This window comes from Hesperophylax consimilis, chromosome 16, assembly GCF_061612785.1.
Source record: "Hesperophylax consimilis isolate HC1 chromosome 16, BYU_Hcon_1.0, whole genome shotgun sequence".
NCBI lineage: Eukaryota > Metazoa > Arthropoda > Insecta > Trichoptera > Limnephilidae > Hesperophylax > Hesperophylax consimilis.
The window spans coordinates 32,675,747-32,696,543 of record NC_142851.1 but is presented as its reverse complement, the minus strand read 5'-3'; the positions used below and the strand labels follow the sequence as shown (position 1 = coordinate 32,696,543).

At 35.6% G+C, this 20,797-nt stretch overlaps 1 protein-coding gene across 1 annotated transcript in view; it reads left to right on the top strand.

Moving 5' to 3' along the window:
• TTLL5 (Tubulin tyrosine ligase-like 5) overlaps positions 1 to 20,517 on the top strand; it is a 31,195-nt gene extending 10,678 nt beyond the window's left edge. Inside the window, exons 3-13 of the mRNA XM_089640746.1 lie at positions 1,599 to 2,648; positions 3,729 to 3,942; positions 5,547 to 5,803; positions 6,761 to 6,960; positions 7,585 to 7,832; positions 9,606 to 9,825; positions 12,524 to 12,683; positions 13,143 to 13,307; positions 13,742 to 13,898; positions 15,968 to 16,122; positions 16,208 to 20,517. Coding sequence (XP_089496872.1) covers positions 1,599 to 2,648; positions 3,729 to 3,942; positions 5,547 to 5,803; positions 6,761 to 6,960; positions 7,585 to 7,832; positions 9,606 to 9,825; positions 12,524 to 12,683; positions 13,143 to 13,307; positions 13,742 to 13,898; positions 15,968 to 16,122; positions 16,208 to 16,565 — 3,184 coding nt within the window. The 3' untranslated portion in view covers positions 16,566 to 20,517. The remainder of the gene's footprint in view (positions 1 to 1,598; positions 2,649 to 3,728; positions 3,943 to 5,546; positions 5,804 to 6,760; positions 6,961 to 7,584; positions 7,833 to 9,605; positions 9,826 to 12,523; positions 12,684 to 13,142; positions 13,308 to 13,741; positions 13,899 to 15,967; positions 16,123 to 16,207) is intronic.
• Positions 20,518 to 20,797: the final 280 nt, after the last annotated feature.

Here is a 20,797-nt window from a genome sequence, read left to right as displayed (position 1 = left end):
GAAATAATTTGATTAAGATATTTTGTGCAATACATTATTTCTCTCGATTCTATGAAGCCATAACTTTTATGGGAACATGGGACAATGGGTAGGATTATTTGATTGTGAGGCCGCCATTGTTAGATCTCATCCATATATTCCATAATATGCGTCGTACTTCTTGCATGCTCAACCCACCAGTCCACTCCTAACATTACTCTATTCAATAACTCTATACATAATATTCTATAGATGATTGACCAAACACATGCAAGCCCGTTAGTTTTTATAATGGACATGCTGCACTTTGTTTATGCTCTACTTTTCTCATGTACGTATTTTTCATTTTTCTATCACTCATTTTATTCATTAATGTCTAGGAATATTTAAATTTTAAATCATTCCGATTGAATAATCACTATTATAAAATGGGGCGACTTTGATCGTCGCCGGTATCTGCATAATTCTCGCTACAACTCAGAAATTACTCGCTACTTTTTAATGATTTTTTTTTTCGGGCAACAATGTACAAATGGTATGATTTGAGATTTTCACAGCCAAAAGTATTATAGTGATTTGTTTTTGGGGTATTATGCCACATCTGCCCTGATGGTGGACACTGCAATGGTGTCCAAAACGTTGGCTAAAGAATGTAGGTAGAGGTAGCACAACACGGCATAATACCCCAAAAACAAATCGCTATAAATATACAAATGTTTCGAAAAGCGTCAATCAATTAATTTCTATTTATGTTCAAACATATTGTCGTTTGAATTTGTGAAGCTGTTTTTTTTTTCTTCTTTTTTAGATATTTTCAGTGACAAAAAAATATATGTGCATTTTATTTTACCCATATGATTATAATGGTTTATTTTTTAAATAACTTAATAATGAGTAAAACCTCAAATTCAGAGCAGCTCCCCGGCAATGCCTTGGCCCTGGGTTCAATTTCTAGATGCGACCGTATCTTTTTCTGATTTTCTGTTTCAAATTTTCGTTGCAAAATCGCTAATATTGTCTTCAATGATTAGATTATAATAGCGTTGTCATTTATGTATATTGTAAATTATATTGATATAACGTGCCTTACTAATAAACGTGTTCTTAATTTTACACAACTGATAAACAACCATTAGCATAGGGTGAATGGTTGTGTATCCATGTGCAAAATTTAACTACATATAACTACACTTGAATGTATATGTATATATATGTCAAAGGTACCCCATTCCGAAAGGTGACTGATTACCTCGGTTTTAATTTTTTTTCAACTTTCCAAATACATATACGATTTTCTTTTATAAATATATTTCTATGCGCAATAAATATGACCTCACATTTTCCGTCAATCATTTGAAAATTGATCAAAGTCACCCCATTTTACGTTATTCACATTTTTTATTATTTGATAAGTAGTGTATGAAAGTCACGCAATAGTATTGTAAAAGATTTGCAATTGCAATAGAACTTTTTCTAATACCATCTGTTTTTCCTTATAAGGTGCCTCACCATAAAGAGTAATAAGTTCATATAAGGCAAAAGAGATTTGCAAATCAGTCATGGGCAAATGGCTATTTAGAAATTAATCAACTGACTTGTGGCTCGTGTTTCTTTTTCAGTTTCAACACTCCCAACGGTGGTACCCTCGCCATCATGAGAGTAAAGGATGAAGAGAAACAAGCAACGAGTCGTATCAAAAAAAAATCTGATGTCGATCTCACAGATTGGTTGTGGGGTGGACAGCTCGGAGGCAAAGGAACGGTGCTGGTCTTCCGGAGCTGTGTCCTCGCCCCCAAGGAGAAGACCTACCCTTACTCCATCAAGAGCTCCTTCAGCGCCCCTCGTAGCAGCCTGATGCATATAAATTCTCAAAAAGACATTCTCGATGACCCTGCACATCGTAACAGTCTAACACAAAAAGCATCCCAAGAGATTCCTGGAGAATCTGAGCCGTGCAATCAAAATGGTGAGAAAAGCGTCGCAAATCATACTACGGAATGGGACTGTAAAATAATAGATGATTCCGATGCCAGCACAGAAACTAGTGTAGATGCCGACACTACTTCCTTTTCGTGTGAGTGTCCCGATTCGCAGAAAAAGCGTGATATTCGAGATGTGTTGAACGATATTAATAAAATAACGTTGAAACGAAAACTCAACGTGATAAACACCACTGCCGATGCTATCAAGATGTCTTTACCAACCGAACATCCGTCGTCCGACGAGGATAACGACAGCGGTCATGAGACTGAATCGCCAAAGAGTTTACTGAAAACCGTTCACAAGAATAAAAAAAAGCCCGAAGAATCGTCTGATCCCAAATCGTTTCAGAGTTCTACATCGAAAGATTCCGGCGTGTCTTCCACTCTTAGTAAAAATACTCCTGATACTTCATTAAGTTATGATTCCACTTATAGCGATATTTATAGTAAGGATTACCGTGATATTAAGGTACCGGAGAAGAGTCAGATGCCGGCCTCGTTGATGAATCTCACGTACAAGACGGCCATGACGGAAACGAAGCTGCTGAGCAAGATACTGCACGCTCATGGGTTCCAAGATACATTGTCTCATTCCAAAGATTTTTCTCTCTTGTGGACAGGACTACATCCAAAACCAGATCTCCTGAGATCATTGGCTGCGCATCAGAGAGTTAATCATTTTCCAAGGTAAACTATAATCATAATACAATCTATAATAAATGTGTTTTTATAAAGATTCGCTATTAATCATGTATCTGTTTTCTATATCAGCAAAAAACTCTCGAATGGTGAATTCTGGAATCATAAAATTCACACAGCTTTTTCTGTCTGGGATTTTTAGGTCAATTAAAATTTTCAACTCGCAACATCATTTCCGTCGTAAGCTGTGGAGCTTTGAAATATCCTTACTATCTCAAATAAGACAAGACTTTAATTGTTATTTTTCAATTGTTTGTTAATTCGTTTTCATTTTGGAAGGCATAGATTCATGCATCTGTAACTACTGGGCGCACTGACCCCATTAATCTTACCCATTCCTTCCTAGAATCATGAATTTCTTCCCAGAAGGCATGTCCGTCTGGGTAATGAACATTCACTTATCATGTACCTACTATATTTCATAAGGTGCCAATGCATATAAAAAGCTAATCAAATTGCACCGCTGAACTAAAAAAAAATGCTGAAAACATAGTTAATAAATCAAGATTTTTATATGCAGATTGCATGTAAGCACCTTTAAATTAGTATGCGTTGATTTTATGCATGTAATTTTGTGTATAAATATGTCTATGAATGTATGTTGTGTGCCTTTGCGTGTGTGTATGCCTATGAGTATGTGACTGTGTTATATCTTTGTATAGAAGTCACTTGTAATGTTATATTCTGTATTTCTAAATTGTGATTTCTCGTAATATGTGTGCTTTAGTGTTAAAATCAATATTGTGAAATTGACCTGCTGGCAAACTGCTTTGGTAGTTTAGCGGGTGCTTACAATGATGGATTAAAAAAAAAACCTCGCATACTTCATTTTTTTTAAAACACTCTTCAAGCAGCATTCCCAAAGATGACAGGTCCTAAGAGAAATTTTTTGTAATAAAAATATAATAAAAAATAAATCAACAAAAGTGTGATATTTGAGGAAGTACATAATTACTAGTAACTATTTATTGAAAAATTTCAGTTTTTTTTTTGTATTTTATACAATAATGTGATTAATACTAATTTTGGACTTGCAATGAATAAGCTCAAAATATTAGTATTTTTTAGGTCTTACGAGCTTACACGTAAAGACAAGCTGTTCAAGAACATAGAGAAGATGCAACACTTCCGGGGGTCCAAGAACTTTGACTTCATCCCGATGACGTTCCTGATGCCTGTGGAGTACCGGGACTTGTGCACGGCGCACTACCGCACCAAGGGGCCCTGGATCATCAAACCCGCCGCTTCCAGCCGGGGGAGAGGCATTTATATTGTCAACTCGGTGAGTTATATTACAGTACTTTCTCATCAATCTGACGCCCAAAAGCAATATGCAAAAAATTTAAAGCAGGTATTTCATAAAAACAAACGCTGTTATTGATCTTTCAGAAATTTTCCATTTTTGATTTAAAGTTACGGTGTCATGTTTACGCTCCACAAAAAGACTTCATTTTGTAAACTTATTCAAACATAAATGTGGCAGAGCGAAATGAACAGTTAGAATACACAGAGGACAAACCGAAATATCCTAAAATTACAATAATGAACCCCGGTGACCGGTAAAATTGTCAGCTCTAGCAAGCTAGACGGCATTGCAGTAACTGAGTGTGCAAGAGTAAGATACCGCAACCAAGATATGTTTATGTACAAAGCTTGACATTCCAGTCTAGGCATGCGACGCACTAACTGAATTTAACATATGAATACTAGACAATTATAGAGCTTGATTTTGTGCTTTCAATTAGTAAAAATAACAGCGGATTATAGTAGTTGTTGGATTACCGAGAGAGTATTGTATTATCTGTTTTCACTATTGCAAACATTTTGACTCTCTGTACATTTTCAATTTGTTCATTCTTGACAGTTTACTTCACAAATTCATTCCCTCATTGTCTTTCACAGCCGATAACAGCTGTAAATAACAGTGGTCTCTTTTATAACTCTGTACAGTGCCTTTGACACAAAATTTTACTGTAAAAATTAGCAAAGTAATTAATGTAGTTACTGGACGATCTCTGCGTATGTCTCCAGGACTTCTGCCGTCGGTTGTAAGGCGAGCTGCTTTTCATGAAGTCGTTCGTTTCTTTGCGCAGGGATACGCTCACAGAGAGTGGTGGGTGAGAGATGGTTTTTATTAAAACACTTATGTTTTAACAGATTGATTTATTGCGTTTTAATTCAGATGAATTTGCAATGATTCTAGTTGTTAGCACGGAGGCTTTAAGGTGTCGAATGTTAACTCAAAGGGTTTTAGATCTCGAATGCAAGTGAATTTTGTAAAAGGTAATGATACAAGAATATAAGAATGATTTGACATAATTACACCAATCCCGTTATTTTGACATAAAAACCCATAGATAAAACGTAGTATGTATAGACAATACATAGAGAAGATAACAGGAAAGGTGACACACGGACGCGAATTTAATGTAAAGGATTCTTCACATCGAGATTAGAAAAAATGAAGTTAATTTGAAATGATAAATAAGAAAACATGAAATGAAATATTAAATTAGACAACACAACACTCAACAGTTACAACTTGGAACTATACTTAATCCACCTGTATTGATAGAGGTTAACTTGTATGTGCAAGTATTCTCATAAGAGATCCCATGCACTTTTTTATACTCTGAAAGCGAGGACTTCTGCCTATCAGAAAGCGCCAATCAATGGAGCCACTCAACTGCTCAACGATTCTACATTGACCATCGAAATTTTCAACATCACTTACAGACAGTTCAGTAACTATCTTTTGTCGCATGTCACAAAATAATAAAACTGCTCTCAAGAACTTTATACTTAAATGTACTTCAAATTTGTAATCTTCTCCATAATATATATTGGTGCATAACCGTTTTATGGAGAACATGAATTATATTCCAGCCTGATAAGATCCCCAAAGCTGAGAGTGTGGTGGTGGCGAAGTACATTGACAAGCCTCTCCTGGTGGACGGGCACAAGTGCGACCTGCGCCTGTATGTGTGCGTGACCTCGTTTGACCCGTTGCTGATCTACATGTACGAGGAGGGGCTGGTGCGCTTCGCAACCGTCAAGTACGATAAGACCAACAAGAACCTCTGGAACCCGTGCATGCACCTCTGCAATTATAGCATCAACAAATACCACTCGGATTACATCAAGTAAGTCATTAAACCTTCCTTGTCTGTGCTGTCAACCGATTCGACATATCTATAATTATTTCAATAAGCCTGTAAATATAGTAAACACAGAGTTGATATTTTAGGTGTTCCTTAGCAATACATTTATGTATTGGATAAAATACTTACATAAAAAGTCAAATAAATATGTATACAAAATTAACTGCCTGGGGCAACTGAGGAAACTTGGGTCAATAAGGTGAACCAACAGCTTGATTGGCACTTACCTACTTTCAACTAAAACCTGATAATAAATGCATACATTTTAGCTATTGTAATATATTATATCGTGTATCTATACTATCATATATTTCTATCAATACTAATCTAACCTAGTCTACCTATAAGTTTTGCATGTACTTGTATCTCTAACTTTTTATATCCATCTAGAGTTTCTGTTAATTGTATATTTTCTGATGTCACTGTTTATAATTTACTGTATATGGTAAATTTTATACCGTTGATATTAAAATAAATAAATAAAAATAATTACAAGTATTCATTGCACCGCAATAGAAAAAAATGTTTTGTTGAAAAATAGGGAAAAAATTATGTATAAATAGAATATACGTATATCTGCGTGCATCGATGCGTTGTGGTGCGGTAGTGAGCGAAAGGGGTACAGGGTTTCGCTCACGGTGCCACGTTGCGTGGTTGTCAGTAGTAGCCGGTGGTCTGCTGGCTGTTATTTACTTGGGCGGCAAAGGTTCCCTCCCACTGCACTAGAGCAATCTTCTATTTTCCTATACATTATGCAGCCCCTCCCTCACGGTACTATAAAATCCCTCGAGCTCACTCTTAAATTAAATAAATAAATCGTCATTACTAAAATAGATAATTTTATTATTGGTACATACAGACACATACATAACCAAAAATGTGTTAGTATTAAGCTGTAGTGAATGAATGCATAATAATAATATTCTTGAATAATTACAGATGTGAAGATCCCTCGGCTGAGAATGTGGGGCACAAGTGGACCTTGTCAGCCCTGCTGCGCCATTTAAGGCGCGAGGGCCGCGACACGGGGGCGCTCATGGCTGCCATCGAGGATGTGGTCATCAAGTCCATCCTGTCCTGCACGCAGTCCATCGCGGGGGCCACACGCATGTTCGTGCCGCACTTCAGCAACTGCTTTGGTAAATAAACTTATCACAATTTTTTAAATAAATTGACAGGTTAGTGGCTGAGTTGACAAACTCGTCTGGTTCCCACCTAGGCGTGGTGGTTTCAATTCCTCTGCTAGCTGTGTCCTCCTAGATGAACATAGATATGTGCAATGCGCATCGCATTTGGAATTAACGAGATAAGTGGCGAAAGCGCGCCGCATCTACCTCCTCGCGACTGCCGGTATGTTCTCGAACCCGTGTGATCACTACATAAAGAGGCTACGTCGAGGTACCTAGGCAGTCAGTCTTTAGCACTCAGTCAGTCAGTCCGAGGCAAGCGCCTGCCACTAACTGAGCCGGGTGGCCTGGGAAATTTGCCACCGATTATGTCCTCCAACTGCGTCTAGCATCGGTTTGGAGACTTCGCTACAACACTTCACTGACTTCAATAAACACTGTGATTACTACACATCTTTCATTTGTCTCTCATTACCATCCCCAAAAATTTATTAAGGTTAATCTTGACAAGTAACGTCAGATTTTCAAGGATCTGTGCTTTTCCATTTTCAAGAAAGTATTATTCACTTACTAACATAATATCACTTTTCACAGGTCTTCTGCGCTAGTTATGTTAATATCTTTCAACATTTCCAGAACTGTACGGCTTTGACATACTCATAGACGACATGCTAAAACCTTGGCTATTAGAGATCAACCTCTCTCCCAGTCTGGGCTGTGATAGTCCCCTGGACGCCCGCCTCAAGTCCTCTCTGCTGGCGGACACCCTTACCCTCATCGGGATACCGGCTTGCAACCCCACTGCCAAGACAGCACCCGCAGCCGTCATTGCCGTCCCACAGGCCTCCAACAAACCAGTTAACCTCAAAATGAGAATCGTAGGTGTAAGTAAATTATCCCTATATTCTAATATAATATATATTTGTTTCTAACAAAGCATAATTATTAAAATATTAAGGTATGTGATAGCATTGTTAATACAATTTGGGAGGCGGGTACAATTGGTTACCGCCACCCCGGGAACCATTTATTGAATAACCAAGACCTCTACCATAGGTCGCCCCAAGTGGTTTGCTACATTTGGTGACTTAGCAGGGGTGCCCGGGCTCATGGGGGTGAGGTTTTGTTTTGATTATTCTATGTCCGGGTTTTGGCGGCAGATGCGTCTGCCCACCAACTGCATGGCAGGCTGGATCGGAAGAGACTGTTTGAGGGAGACCTTCTGACGTCTCCAGCAGGACTCTTTTGGAACATTGCCTTGCACTGCAGTGGGAGGGATGGATTCATAAGTCCATCTCTCCTGGACACACTGACCGCCAGATTCCTACCCACTTCTCATACCTTTTTCCTTCCCAGAACTTCCTCTCCTTTCTTTCTTTAAAAATACCCCTACACAGCCTCCCCAAAGATGACATAAGCCCTTAGGGGAATTATTTTACTCAGGGCCTCCTGAATGGAGCTAATGTAAAAAAAGGAAATGTTTATAATCAACCCCTCGATTTTAACGTGTTTTTTAAATTTTTTATTACTTAATATTTCCTTATTTAATATAATTTTATTCTCATAAAAAAGTACACCTTGCAATATTATCACAAATTTTATATATTTAAGGACCACTTTGATATGTTCAGCTATGTTCAGTTTTTAACCGTTTAATGTTCCAAGATGATAAACAAAACATATTTTCCCGGATGCTACTTTTGGTATTGAATACTCAGAATTATCTTCAAGAGAAAGGGCTTCGTGGCCTTTTGCATACAATGGTTTATTTTATGAAAAATTTGGATTTTATATATTAGAATATTATACAGGGTGTGCGGGGGGGTAAAGTACACTAACTTCGGGAGGCGATAGTACAAGTAAAAAAGAAAAATATCTTTTTTCAAAACTTTTAGGAGTAGTTTTCAAGTAAAAAGGTAAAATTAGTTCACCGTGTGCGGCTGGCATTATTATTTTGAATTGTTGCCAAGTATACTGTCCCTCGCCTGCTGCCGGTTCCGTCAATCAGTGTTGAATTTGAATGCAATGGATACTTGCCGCGCGCTGTGTCAATAACTTTTATTTTATCAAAGCAAAGTGATCTGATAATTCAATGTTTGACTTTAAAAACTTGATTGTTATAATCATAATTTGTTTATGTAGTGTGTCTTTATCTAGTGCGTATTTTCTCCAAAGACTTTAAATGAGTTCAAAACAATGACATTAGTTATGATTATTGTGATTAATGGTTATAAATAATATTATCGTCAAAAGGGTTACCACATTTTGTTATTTTAGTGCAGTTCTCTTTTTGAATTTGGTTTACAACATACGATTTTGTAGCTTATTGTAAATGTCAAAAGGTCGGTCTTATGTTATTGTTTACATGCGGTTTCTATGGATCATAAAAATGCAACGTTGCCACGGTGAGCTCACAGTGAATTTATTGGGTAAGTTCGTACCTCACACTAAGGATTTTTAGTAGGTACGTCTTTTGTATGGAAAGAAAAGTTCTTTATTACTCCTACCATCGTTTAGAATCACCTTCCGAAGTTAGTGCACTATACCCCCGGATGCCCGTATAATGGCTAAATCATTATGTCTGATGGAGTGTTCTATCAACGTGGTCATTTATCTTGTGGTTGAATATGTTGTAAGTGTGTGATTGCATGTTTCAGTGTAACCGTGTACACTCGGCCGAAAACATGGTGTCCACCATGAAGAAGGGTTTCGGGAGCACCTTCAACTCCCTGCCCGGCCACTCAAACGGCATTTCCTTTCTGTCCAACGACGAGCAAAAAATCATTAGGATAGTCAAAGGGCAGTACCAGCGCAGGGGCGGCTATGTCAGGATATTCCCATCGCAGGACTCCTGGCAGAAGTACGCGCAGTACCTCGGTATGCAACACACTCTAAAAGGCACCTTTTACATCACTTTAAACGTTTCGCACATTTACATCATCATTAAAATTTTATATAATTTTTCAGAGTTCACAGTTTTTATAATAACGAATTAACAGTAGCTTGCAGGTGACTTACAAAAATTTTTCGGGATAAAAAGTTTATGGCTAGTATTATTTGTGCTGAAAATTATTCTCTTTTCAGGTATAAAATGATAAAACCTATACTTTTTGTTCTAGAAAATTGGAAAAAAGACGTACTTACTTGCCAATAATGACAATGATTTTTGATCTATTTCATACATTATGAAACGTCTTTTAAATCATTTAATAATGCTTTTAAACATAAAGCCAGATAGCACTCATCTGCTCGAGCGATTAGATGTAAAAATATAAAAATACCATTAATTTTTAACAAATTATCATAAGCATTAATTACTTGCCTGAAATATCCATACAAATTGAAAATATCTCCCGAGTAAAATAAATGCCGCCGACGGGAATCGAACCCGCACCTTCTGATGTCCGGTCAGGTGCTCTGGACCACTGAGCTACGTCGGCTTATTCCCAATTCTGCTCGGCTTATTCCATTCATTTTTATTTATTTAACACCCAGAGGGCTTTTACATTTAGGTAGTAAAATTTTAAAATGACAGATAACTTCAAAACAAAAGAAGAAATAGTAAAAATAAAATTACAATAGATAAAAAATACAACAAACAAAATTTTTCAAAAATACAGATAGATCAGATAGGTTTACAAAAATACAACAGAAGGTTTAAGAGTAGCATTGGAATACATATTTTATGTGATCCACAAAATTCGACAAGTATATGTCATTATCACCTATTGGAGGGGTCACCAAATCGCGGACCGCGGTCCGGATCCGGACCGCCGACCTATTTTGTGCGTACCTTCTGTTAACAGGTCCGCACAAAATAGATTCATAGATTTTAAGAAAATTGAGAATGTCGTCGAAAATCTCCATATCGCCCTTGAGGTGATTTTTCACAAAAACAGCGCTCTACAAATTATCCAATTATTATTATTATTATTATTATAACATTTACTCACTGTATTCCGGTGATGAATGGAGCAATGAAGCTGCAAATATTTTTGGGAGTAATAAAAGCTGCTCTCCAGATGGAAATGATCAATTTCCAAGAAAATGCAGTTTTAAAACACCAAAACAGGAAGTTTTTTGTCAAGAGTTTTGGATAAAATTTGTAGGTGGTAATAAATACCCAGAATTAAAAGAAATAGCCTTGAAAATTCTCACTTTGTTTGGGTCAACGTATTCCAAGTGAACTTCTTTAAAAATGAATTCCGGAGCAGACTTACCGATGAACATTTCCAAGATTTAATGACAATACTAAACAATTGTTCCGGAACCCATTCGTTTTATTCGTTCATTGATATTGTATCTACACATATTTAAATAGTACACTTTATTATTTCAATTGTTAAGGGGGGAGTTTGTTAGGCTTTTTCTCTTCCAGACCGCGACGTCATATATTTAAAAAAAAACGGACCCCTAATGAAAGTAATTGGTGACCCCTGACCTATTGTATAAGTATTGGTTTCCCATAGTGTTAAACTGCTGTGTATAGGGAATGTGCAATGTAGTTGTGTTTCCGTATGCTGCAGTAGAATAGTGTATTTTTTTATGCTGTTATTGTTATTTTTATATATTATGTGTAGGTTTATGAGTTGCAATAGTTCAAACTCTCGAAATTAGAGTTTAGTATTTTGAATAAAAAAGTTAAATTGTTTATTTTACGTTTATATTATACATTTACCACATTATTTGAATAATATCATTCCTCAAAATATTAATATTGAAACATATTAATTGCTTGCTGCGGTTTAAAGCCAATGAATCCACCTGGATTTCGCCGTTCATCCCATATTTTTAGGTTCTATAAATTTGGATCGTTATGACAAGCAATCGCTAAAAACGTTTTCGCAAACTTGCCATAATATGCCAAAAATCGCTTGAGTGGTTATAAAATTATTATGTTGGAGGTAGAAATATAGGTGAATTATATTATTTGATAATGACATAGTGTACTTCCTTGCATAGGAGGATTCTTATTTAAAATTATTGTGTAATGATGCAACTTATCTATAACTCGGTTCATCTACAGTACAAATTTTTCCTTTTACAAGAAAGTTACTGGCTTTTAAAACAATTAATTTATTATTTTAATTTCATTATGTACCTTTATAGAAATATAGAAGATACTCTCTACTAGATTTATTTTTAGGTTTTTTTATGATTATCTTACTCTATTTCTATGGTTTACCGCTTTTACCCTTCTCGCTTGAATTACTAAATAATAATTATAAAACAAATCATGAACAAATACAGAGTGACTTAATACATCAAAACTCAATAGACCAAGGAAATACAGAATGCTTCCTGATACACTTGTTGTAAAAAATTGAAAATGAATAGGAAACTGTTTTATTTAATTTATGGCGACATTGCATCAGGTTTTCCATAGATTTTTATTATAATAGAAACATTTCAGGGCTGCTAGTTGAATTATTCTTTCTATAGAGGTGTGTACAAATAATTGAAAGTAATAAAAGGCATTCCGTAGTCTATGGTACCTACTTACAATTTATTACTAAATCGCTAATTAAATCTTTAAAATTGACCACTGCTAATTAATGCTAAATTTAATGAACAGATCCTGTAAGTGGTATTCCAGTGTGCAACACCTCCATAACAAATGTAATAGACCCTCACACGCTAATTCCTCACAATTACAACTTGTTAGTACACTCTCAAGTCCTGCCAAATTTCGACCACAGTGTCGTCACCCACAATGCGTCGGATCCTCCTGAAAGGTAATAACATATTTCAATTCTTTCCTATCATTATTGTGGTTATGTTATTGACAGCATAATTTTTTTACCTTCATCCCCCTACACATAAAATATTCAAGCCAAGAATCAATCAAATTGCTTGCATAAAAATATATAATGACACAGGAGAAAGATAAAAAAGAAACACATCCTGACAAAAACATTAAATTAAAAATGTGATTGTCGAAAATATTGTCTGTTACTGAGCAATGAATTCAAAACATCAATCGGAATTCAATATTTTGATTAAACCCCATACTTTGACAGCAATGATTTCTTTAAATTATGTATAATTTATTTAATTACGTTTTAATTTTTTTGTTCTATTATTTATATTTTATTATTATTAGACATAACGGCCTTTCAGAAACCTTGAGAGAGTTCTACAAACGAAAACCATAGACAATCAATATGTGGACTAATTTTTTGTACACCTTTTAGGCTGATGCGTTATGAGCGGGTGTTGCCAGTGTGCCCCCGAGTGAGCCTAGATGCCAGTGGCACTGATACATCAGACTCGGAGTCCTCTAGCAGGCCCCCCCATCCAGATGCCAAAACTGCTCGAACCATTATTAAAAAGCAATTGGAACATGGAATGCATCTGACGTAAGTATTTTTTAATAACTTTTACATATATAAAAACACTTTATAGGTACCTTAAGATTTATAGTAGGTACAAGAGTTTTGATAAGCATAATTATTTCTGTTGTAAAAGGAGTTAGTCAGTAGCTGCTTTTCAATTCAAACTCGATCCATCTGACTGCCAACCGAGCATTCTACTCACAGTACTAGCGACCCTTTCAGACCAAATTATGGCTTTTGAAAACATGTGCATTATGAATCTTAAGAATCTTATTCATTGTCATAAAATAAACCAATAATACCATTTTGCATTTGTTGACATCAGTTAACGATCCCAGTTAACCATCAATCCTCGGTCCGTCAGTCTCTGGTCTATAATTGAATCTGCTGTATTATTTTTTCTTTATTTAAAGATGCTTATCCCAATTTTGATTGTTATCGTCTACTTTGATTTCCAGCACGGGGGAAATCCGCCGAGCTTTCGGTTTGTTCTTGAACTGTGTTCTGAAGCGGATTTCAAACTCTAAGTCGGAACAGTCGGCGCACCACGCTGACCTCGTCCACCGGTTCCTGAAGAGGGCGGCCTCAACTCTTAAGATGCCTTATAGCCTGAAGGTAATTTAATATCCGACAACTACTATAATCTGCCGTTATTTTTACTAGATGATAGCACAAGATCAAGCTCTAAAATTCTCCCATATTCGTTTGTTAAGTTCTATAGTCTGCCGTATGCCTGGATTCGAGCTTATGTCATTACAGGTTGAGTTATTTCTCTTACACACTTAGGACGGGTTGTTTCGGAGAATTTGAACAATTCATCAAAATTCAACATTCATTTCCGGGTTCTGTGAAAATCCTATTCAAGTTCTGTTATTATATCATTATAGGCTAGTTGCTTGACAAAACTGAAATTAAAACATTACTTTAAAAAATCTTTCACAGAACTTGAAAATGAACGTTGAAATTTGATGAATTGTTCAAATTCTCCGAAACAACCCGTCCTTAGTATACCGGGGTCTAGATTGCTAAAGCCGACCATTTGATCAGTCACAAAATTGTGGATGGCGGCTTAGTGAGAGAGTACAGCGGCTCGATTCTCCAATAGCGATCAAGAGTTATTCGTTAGCGCCATTTACATGCAAAAAATTACCAGTCGTTATATTTCATTTATACGTATTCTTGAATATTGTAAGGTTGAAGAGATGATTATTTTGGCATCCCTGTAAATATTGTCTGTTTCTGATATTTTTGATGCTTCTATGGTGATAGTTTGAAATGTCCAAACAAAATGTCACCGCGTCAACATTTTTGTACGCACCTTTGTTTCGACATCTAGAGCTGAATAACGGGATGGGAATTTAAAAGAACGGAGACACAAGAACTACAAGCCAATGTTTTTTTTTTTTTATAGAGCGGAGACGGTTTACACATAGTTTCCGTGAGCACTTAGGCCATAGGCCCATTGTGCTATCTCCCATTTTACCTCATTCCTTTGACAGTCACCCGGTCCCTTTTATAAAGTTCACCAGGGCTGTCATTGGATATGTGGCTATATCTTCTGGTTCCACAATGTGTATTCCCAGGTCTCATCTCTCCTCTTCAATCCCCCTTGGTTTCCCGAAGGCCCCACAAGGGAAGAGAGCCTCATCTCTCCTCTCCATTCCCCTTTGGTTCCGTGAAGGCCTCACAAGGGAAGAGTTCACAGAGATGGCCTCATCTAGCCTCTCCACTCCTCCTTTGTTCCCTAAAGGCTCCACGGTGGAAGAGGACTTCGTCTCTCCTCTCTACTCCTCCTTGGTTTCCTAAAGGCCAAATGGAAGAGATTTTTGTCTCTCCTCTCCACTCCTCCTTGGTTCCCTATAGGGCCTGCGACGGAGGAGTCTACTCCTCCTTGGTTCCCTGAAGGCCCCATGGCAGAAGAATCCACTCCCCCTCGGTTCCTTGAAGGTTTTCAAATATTCCAATATTCTTCCCACGGGTATACAGGGAAATAGAAGGTCTACTCCAGCAGAGCCCCGAGTGCTGGAGTAAGGTCTAAATACTCCGAGATGCGACCCTGTTTCTCAGAGGCACCGTACGTGACACTGTTCCCCAGGTCATTCAGCCTGAGCACGGTAGTTCACACCTTGGCTTGGGATGGCTATTGCATGTCGTGTTTCCACTCCCTGAGCGATGGGTTCGCCACACTCCCTACGCTACCAGCCAATGTACCAAGGCTTTGTTTGTTAAGCCTATTCCTGACAAAGTCTTCGTCTGTCAAATTAGCGAAAGAATCGAGTCTGGCGGAACGTTCTTGTTGGTCTCAAAGCAGCCGCTTCAGATTGCTATACATTATTTATTGCAGCCAACATCGCCGGTAAATCAGCCATTATATGGGACTTTAAAACAAATTTTTAAAAATATATGATGCTCGTCCTGCAAAGAGCGGGTGGGAAATGATCTTATGTTAAGATACAATAGACTAGATTTTGACAGAAATTGATGTCAACTGGTTCGACCCACTCGTTCGAGTGGAATGACTTTTGACGCTTGGCGTCTAAGTATGTACCTTTGATGAGATTCGAGAATAAGAAAGTCGACCAATGTACGTACTTTCGACGGCAATTATGAGCGGCCTGGATTGGAGAATCTAGCCGCTGTACTATATGTGGTTGGTTTAACTAACATCTACTATTCTTTTCCAGGCCATGTCAAACCGAATGAGTGACAAAGACAAAGCAGCCATGATAGCCAAGCAGCTGAGCGACTTTTTGTACATATACCACCGGGAGACGGACATGAATGACGAAAAGGACTGTATTAATAATATACATTTTGCACAATTTATTTATGATGCTAGGTATGCTATATCTTTTAATTATTTCCAACAGTATTTAATAATGAATTTACATACAGTGTTACTCAATTTAACAAATTTGTTACAGTGAAGAAGACCTGGAGAGTGTATTGCTGAAGGTATTACGCATGGAAGGGAACATCGCCACATTTCTCGGAGATCGCCAGAGCCCCCTCTGCATCGATATGCCGCCCCCTCCAGCCGGCCAATCCGGCAAACCCTCCAACTCCTCGAAACACCACCAGCTTCTGCGCCTCCTCACTCATTTAACCCCTCTGCACTCGAGGAGATACCAGCCCCCCACTCTCGGAGACACCACAGCCTCCCCTTCTCCGTCAAGTAATCTTTTATCCCCCACCATCCACAGTCGAGCCCCAAGGACCCCATCAGATCTCAAAAACTCCTACGCTGGGTCCATCAACTCTGAAATATCTGACACCAATTAATAATACTAATTCATCATTGTGTTCTCTAGGGTTTTATTAGATTGATAGTAGTGCGTGTTGAATTAGAATACAGCACAAATGTGGCCTAAATTGAATCTTATGTATTCTAAAAATGCAATCGAAAAAAAAAAATAATTTAAGAGTTTACTCAGATATCCTTACTTCATAGGTAGAGATGGCAAAATTTAGCATTAATTTTCAGATTTTTTAGCATTAAAAATTGGAAATTTAGCGTTTTATAGCATTTTGAGGCATAATTTAGCGTTTTGTAGCAAAATAGAAATAAATGCATTTTCTTAAAGTTTTTAGCGCGTATTTTAAGTGTTTTTGGTACAAATATATGTTTAACCTTCATTTGCAAGTATTTCCATGTGAAAGATTTAATAAGGAAGGAAACTCTAAGTACGGGTCGAACACAAACACAACAAATGCAGATTGCGATTAACATCAATAAGCGTAATTTATTTCGCACAAATTGTGTAATGTCAAAAAGCAATTTTAGCCTACAGTACAAAAATATTAAATATTTACACATAAAATAGTAACAAAATTATAAAAAATCGTAATGTAAATATCGATTTTTTGAAATTCTCACATATTATTTTAATACCCGGTATTTTCGGGAAATTCGCGCCTATTTCGCTAAATAGAATAATTTAGCTGAAATACGGCCAAAATCACGTTTTTCGCATTAATTCGCGAAATAGAAATCACTGGAAACACTTTCAAATGCCTTGAAACGCAAAGAAAACTTATAAATGCCCTATTTTCGAAACATAAATATTTTTTCGCGTTTTTAGTTAAAACGAAATTTTGCCATCTCTATTCATAGGTTTTATAATTCTCGAGACCGCGTTAAAACTAGCCTAAGAAAATCTTACTCAATGCATTTGAATTTTATCAAATGATTAGCGTTTTAAAAGTACCTCGAGATTATTCAAAACAGGCGAGATACTAAGGTGCAGTTCTGTTCTTACATATAGGTTTTAAAATTACCGAGGCCATGTGAAAGCTAGCCTGTGAATGCATTTATCAAATGAATGTGAAAATTCCCTTTGATAAATTATTATTGAAAAACAAGAGAGAAATTTAGGACGAGTTGTTTCACAAAATTTGAACGATTCATCAAATTTCAAAGTTAATACATATTCAATTTTGTGAAAGTCCTATTTTAGTTCTGTTACTATTCAAGTACTGTGAAACAAACAATGATGTTAACAAATCATTCAACAGAACTTGAATTTTTACGTTGAAATTTGATGAATTATTAAAATTATCTGAAACAATCTGCCCCAAGGCCCAGAAATTCAAATGTCATCAAATGGCCATTCAGTGTCATTTTGTTTTTTTTTTTTACATTTAAAAGGTCCCCGTTAAACTCCGATTCTAGGTGATTTTCGGCTTTCTATAAAATTCTAATAATCTGACAAATTTAACAACATGATGGTTGTCCTCGTCTGCTGATCATACTTTCTTCTAAAGCTGCAATGGACTTAGAATCAGCATTTATTGGAAACCTTTCAACTTAAAAAAAAACAATATGGCACTGAATTTCCATTTGTTAACTTTGTCACACATGATTTCTGCAAAATAACTGGGCCTAAGTCATGCCTAAACTGAATATGCAGACTATGTATTTAAAAACTCGTATTGATAGTTTTGTGATTTAATTCTTCACTCTTTTAGACTTTATTCTCATTGTACTTATAAACACAGCCAATATGCATAGACTTAAATATCGATTTAATACAAATTGCTTTAAATAAATGCCAATCGGACAGGTGACAATTATTCATGTACCTTCATCACTGAATATACATAGCTTCTAAATAGACAATCACTTCTACCTATATTTTTTATGTATGTATGTAACATTGGCTAACAGTAACATTATTTTTGTGTAGCACAACGATAGTTTAAGCAGTTTATTTATTTGTTTTGAATAATGTGTTATTCTGCATGAAAAAATTTAATTTTTTTTATTGCTTTTACCAAACAACAAAGATATTTTTTTAGTTATACCTAAGTGATATTTTATGAATAAGAATGCTCGTCAGATTGTATAGGACTTTACTATAATTTTGTTTTAATGTGTACACATTTTGAAATTAACCACGCATTAGAAATTATTATTGTTACTTGAAGTAAAATCTTTTATCTGTTTAAATTAAAATCCACCTTCTAGAAAGATACTTTTTTGAAAACAGATTCATACCACTCAATAGGTAAAAAAAAGTGGTAATGTTTCATAAAAATTTCAAGTTTTTATTATTCATTATAATGGCAGCACTTTTTTATTAACTTAGTCAGATGAGAGACTTTAGTTGCGGCAACTATTTAAAAAAATAACCTTATGTGGATACTTGGAGGAAACATGGATGTACATATGTGTAAAATTTGAATTCAGAACAGTTTCCGAAGACTTGAGATATAATCGTTCAGCCGCGGTGAAAGTTGCGATTGCCGGGAGCCGTAACTAAAAGTCTTCCAATAAAAAGTCTCTCGTGTGTGCACCTCAATGGGAACTCCAAATACCGTAATGCATTTGCAACTGTTGCAACACAACTGTCTCCGCAATTAAAGTCTTATATGTATTATAGATTAATTGTGCTTTTTATATTAGATGGAATGTTTGAAACATTTTTTATTTATTTATGTACTTAATAAATCTAGTCGTCTGAACCAACACCCCTTTTGGGTTTATAAAACAATTATTAGTCTTTATGTTTTTAGTGAGAAAAGAGAAATGCAAATATTTTGAAAAGTATTTTTAAATTACTATATCCGTCCTTAGAGAGTGTAAAGAAAACATTGTTTGATTTTTTTTCCCCGAATTTAACCATAAAAATTCTGTGATTATTTTTAGAACTCCAAATAAATTTTAGCTGCTAGTCAGATTATTTTCGTTTTCAAATGATTTATTTATATTTAAAAAAAGTTTATTATTAATTATTTACTTTGACCTTATGAGGAATTGAAACATAACTTTTTTATTAGAGCAATATTTATTGTGATTTAATTTTTATGATTTTATACAACAAACAGTAGAGACGATTTAAATTAACGTATTTTTGCAAGATCTCATCGGAATAAAGTATTTTTTTATGTTCCGTAGATTGTTTTTGGAAGAACTATATTTTTGCAATTATTATGTACTGTATTTTTATACAAATTGTTAGATGTAAGAAAATGGTAGTCATTGTAGGCTTTATCATTTGTAATAGCTTTGCTTAAAATATTAACACAATGTTTGCGGGTGGTTTTTTATCAATCCACCACGTAAAGCAGGAATTTTTTTCTGATTTTGCAATGATAGATATTTTGTATGAAATTCGTTATATTTTTTTATTAAAAATGATTTTTAACAGCGGAATGAAGGTTGAAACGAAAATGGTAAACGTCTAATAAAATGAAGAAAGAATATTGCTACAACACTGAAGAAGCGTAAAGATAAAGACGAAATGTTACAACTATGCTATATGACCACAAGTGCATGTTTTATGACCAAAGTCTGCCACCCGGTAATAACTCTACGAATTTAATAATTTCAACAATTTGCCGGTTACCCTAGTACAAGTCTCACGAGATCTGGCTAGAATTTTGACTTCACAGATAAACAACACTTTTTGGCATTTCCCGTCGTCTACCAATAGCATGAAAATACTAAAAAAACATTTAAGCAAGCGTCTCCCGCGAACAAAGTGTTAACATTTGATTTAATTATCAATTTCTTCTCTAAAAATCTTTGACCTAAATTAAATCTACATATTTTATGTTATTTACAAAACTGCATGTTTTTATTCTAGAGGTAAATTAAAAAGAAGTCAATTAATTTATCTTAATAATTTGATTTAGGTGCTTATTGTAGTGTTTATCTTCAGTATATTTATAGTATTCTTCTCAAAGAAAAAAACTGTAACCTGCAATGTGTTTCACAAATCATTTTATAATATTACCCGTTTTTATTGTGATATTTAGGCACAAATATTTGAGCTGATCAACCATTTAAAACACCGTACTTTTTATCAAATTATATGAGAACTTCTGCCATTTGCATTTCAGACTATGAAATTTTAAATTTGTTTACTCTTGCGGAATAATGAAAATTATTGCATTTCAATGAAAATAAATAATGAAGACTATAAATTTATTAAAAGTGTTTTATTTAACCCCTAAACTGCTCAAATTGAGCAATTATTATCCCATCATACTAGTGTTTAGTCAATCATACA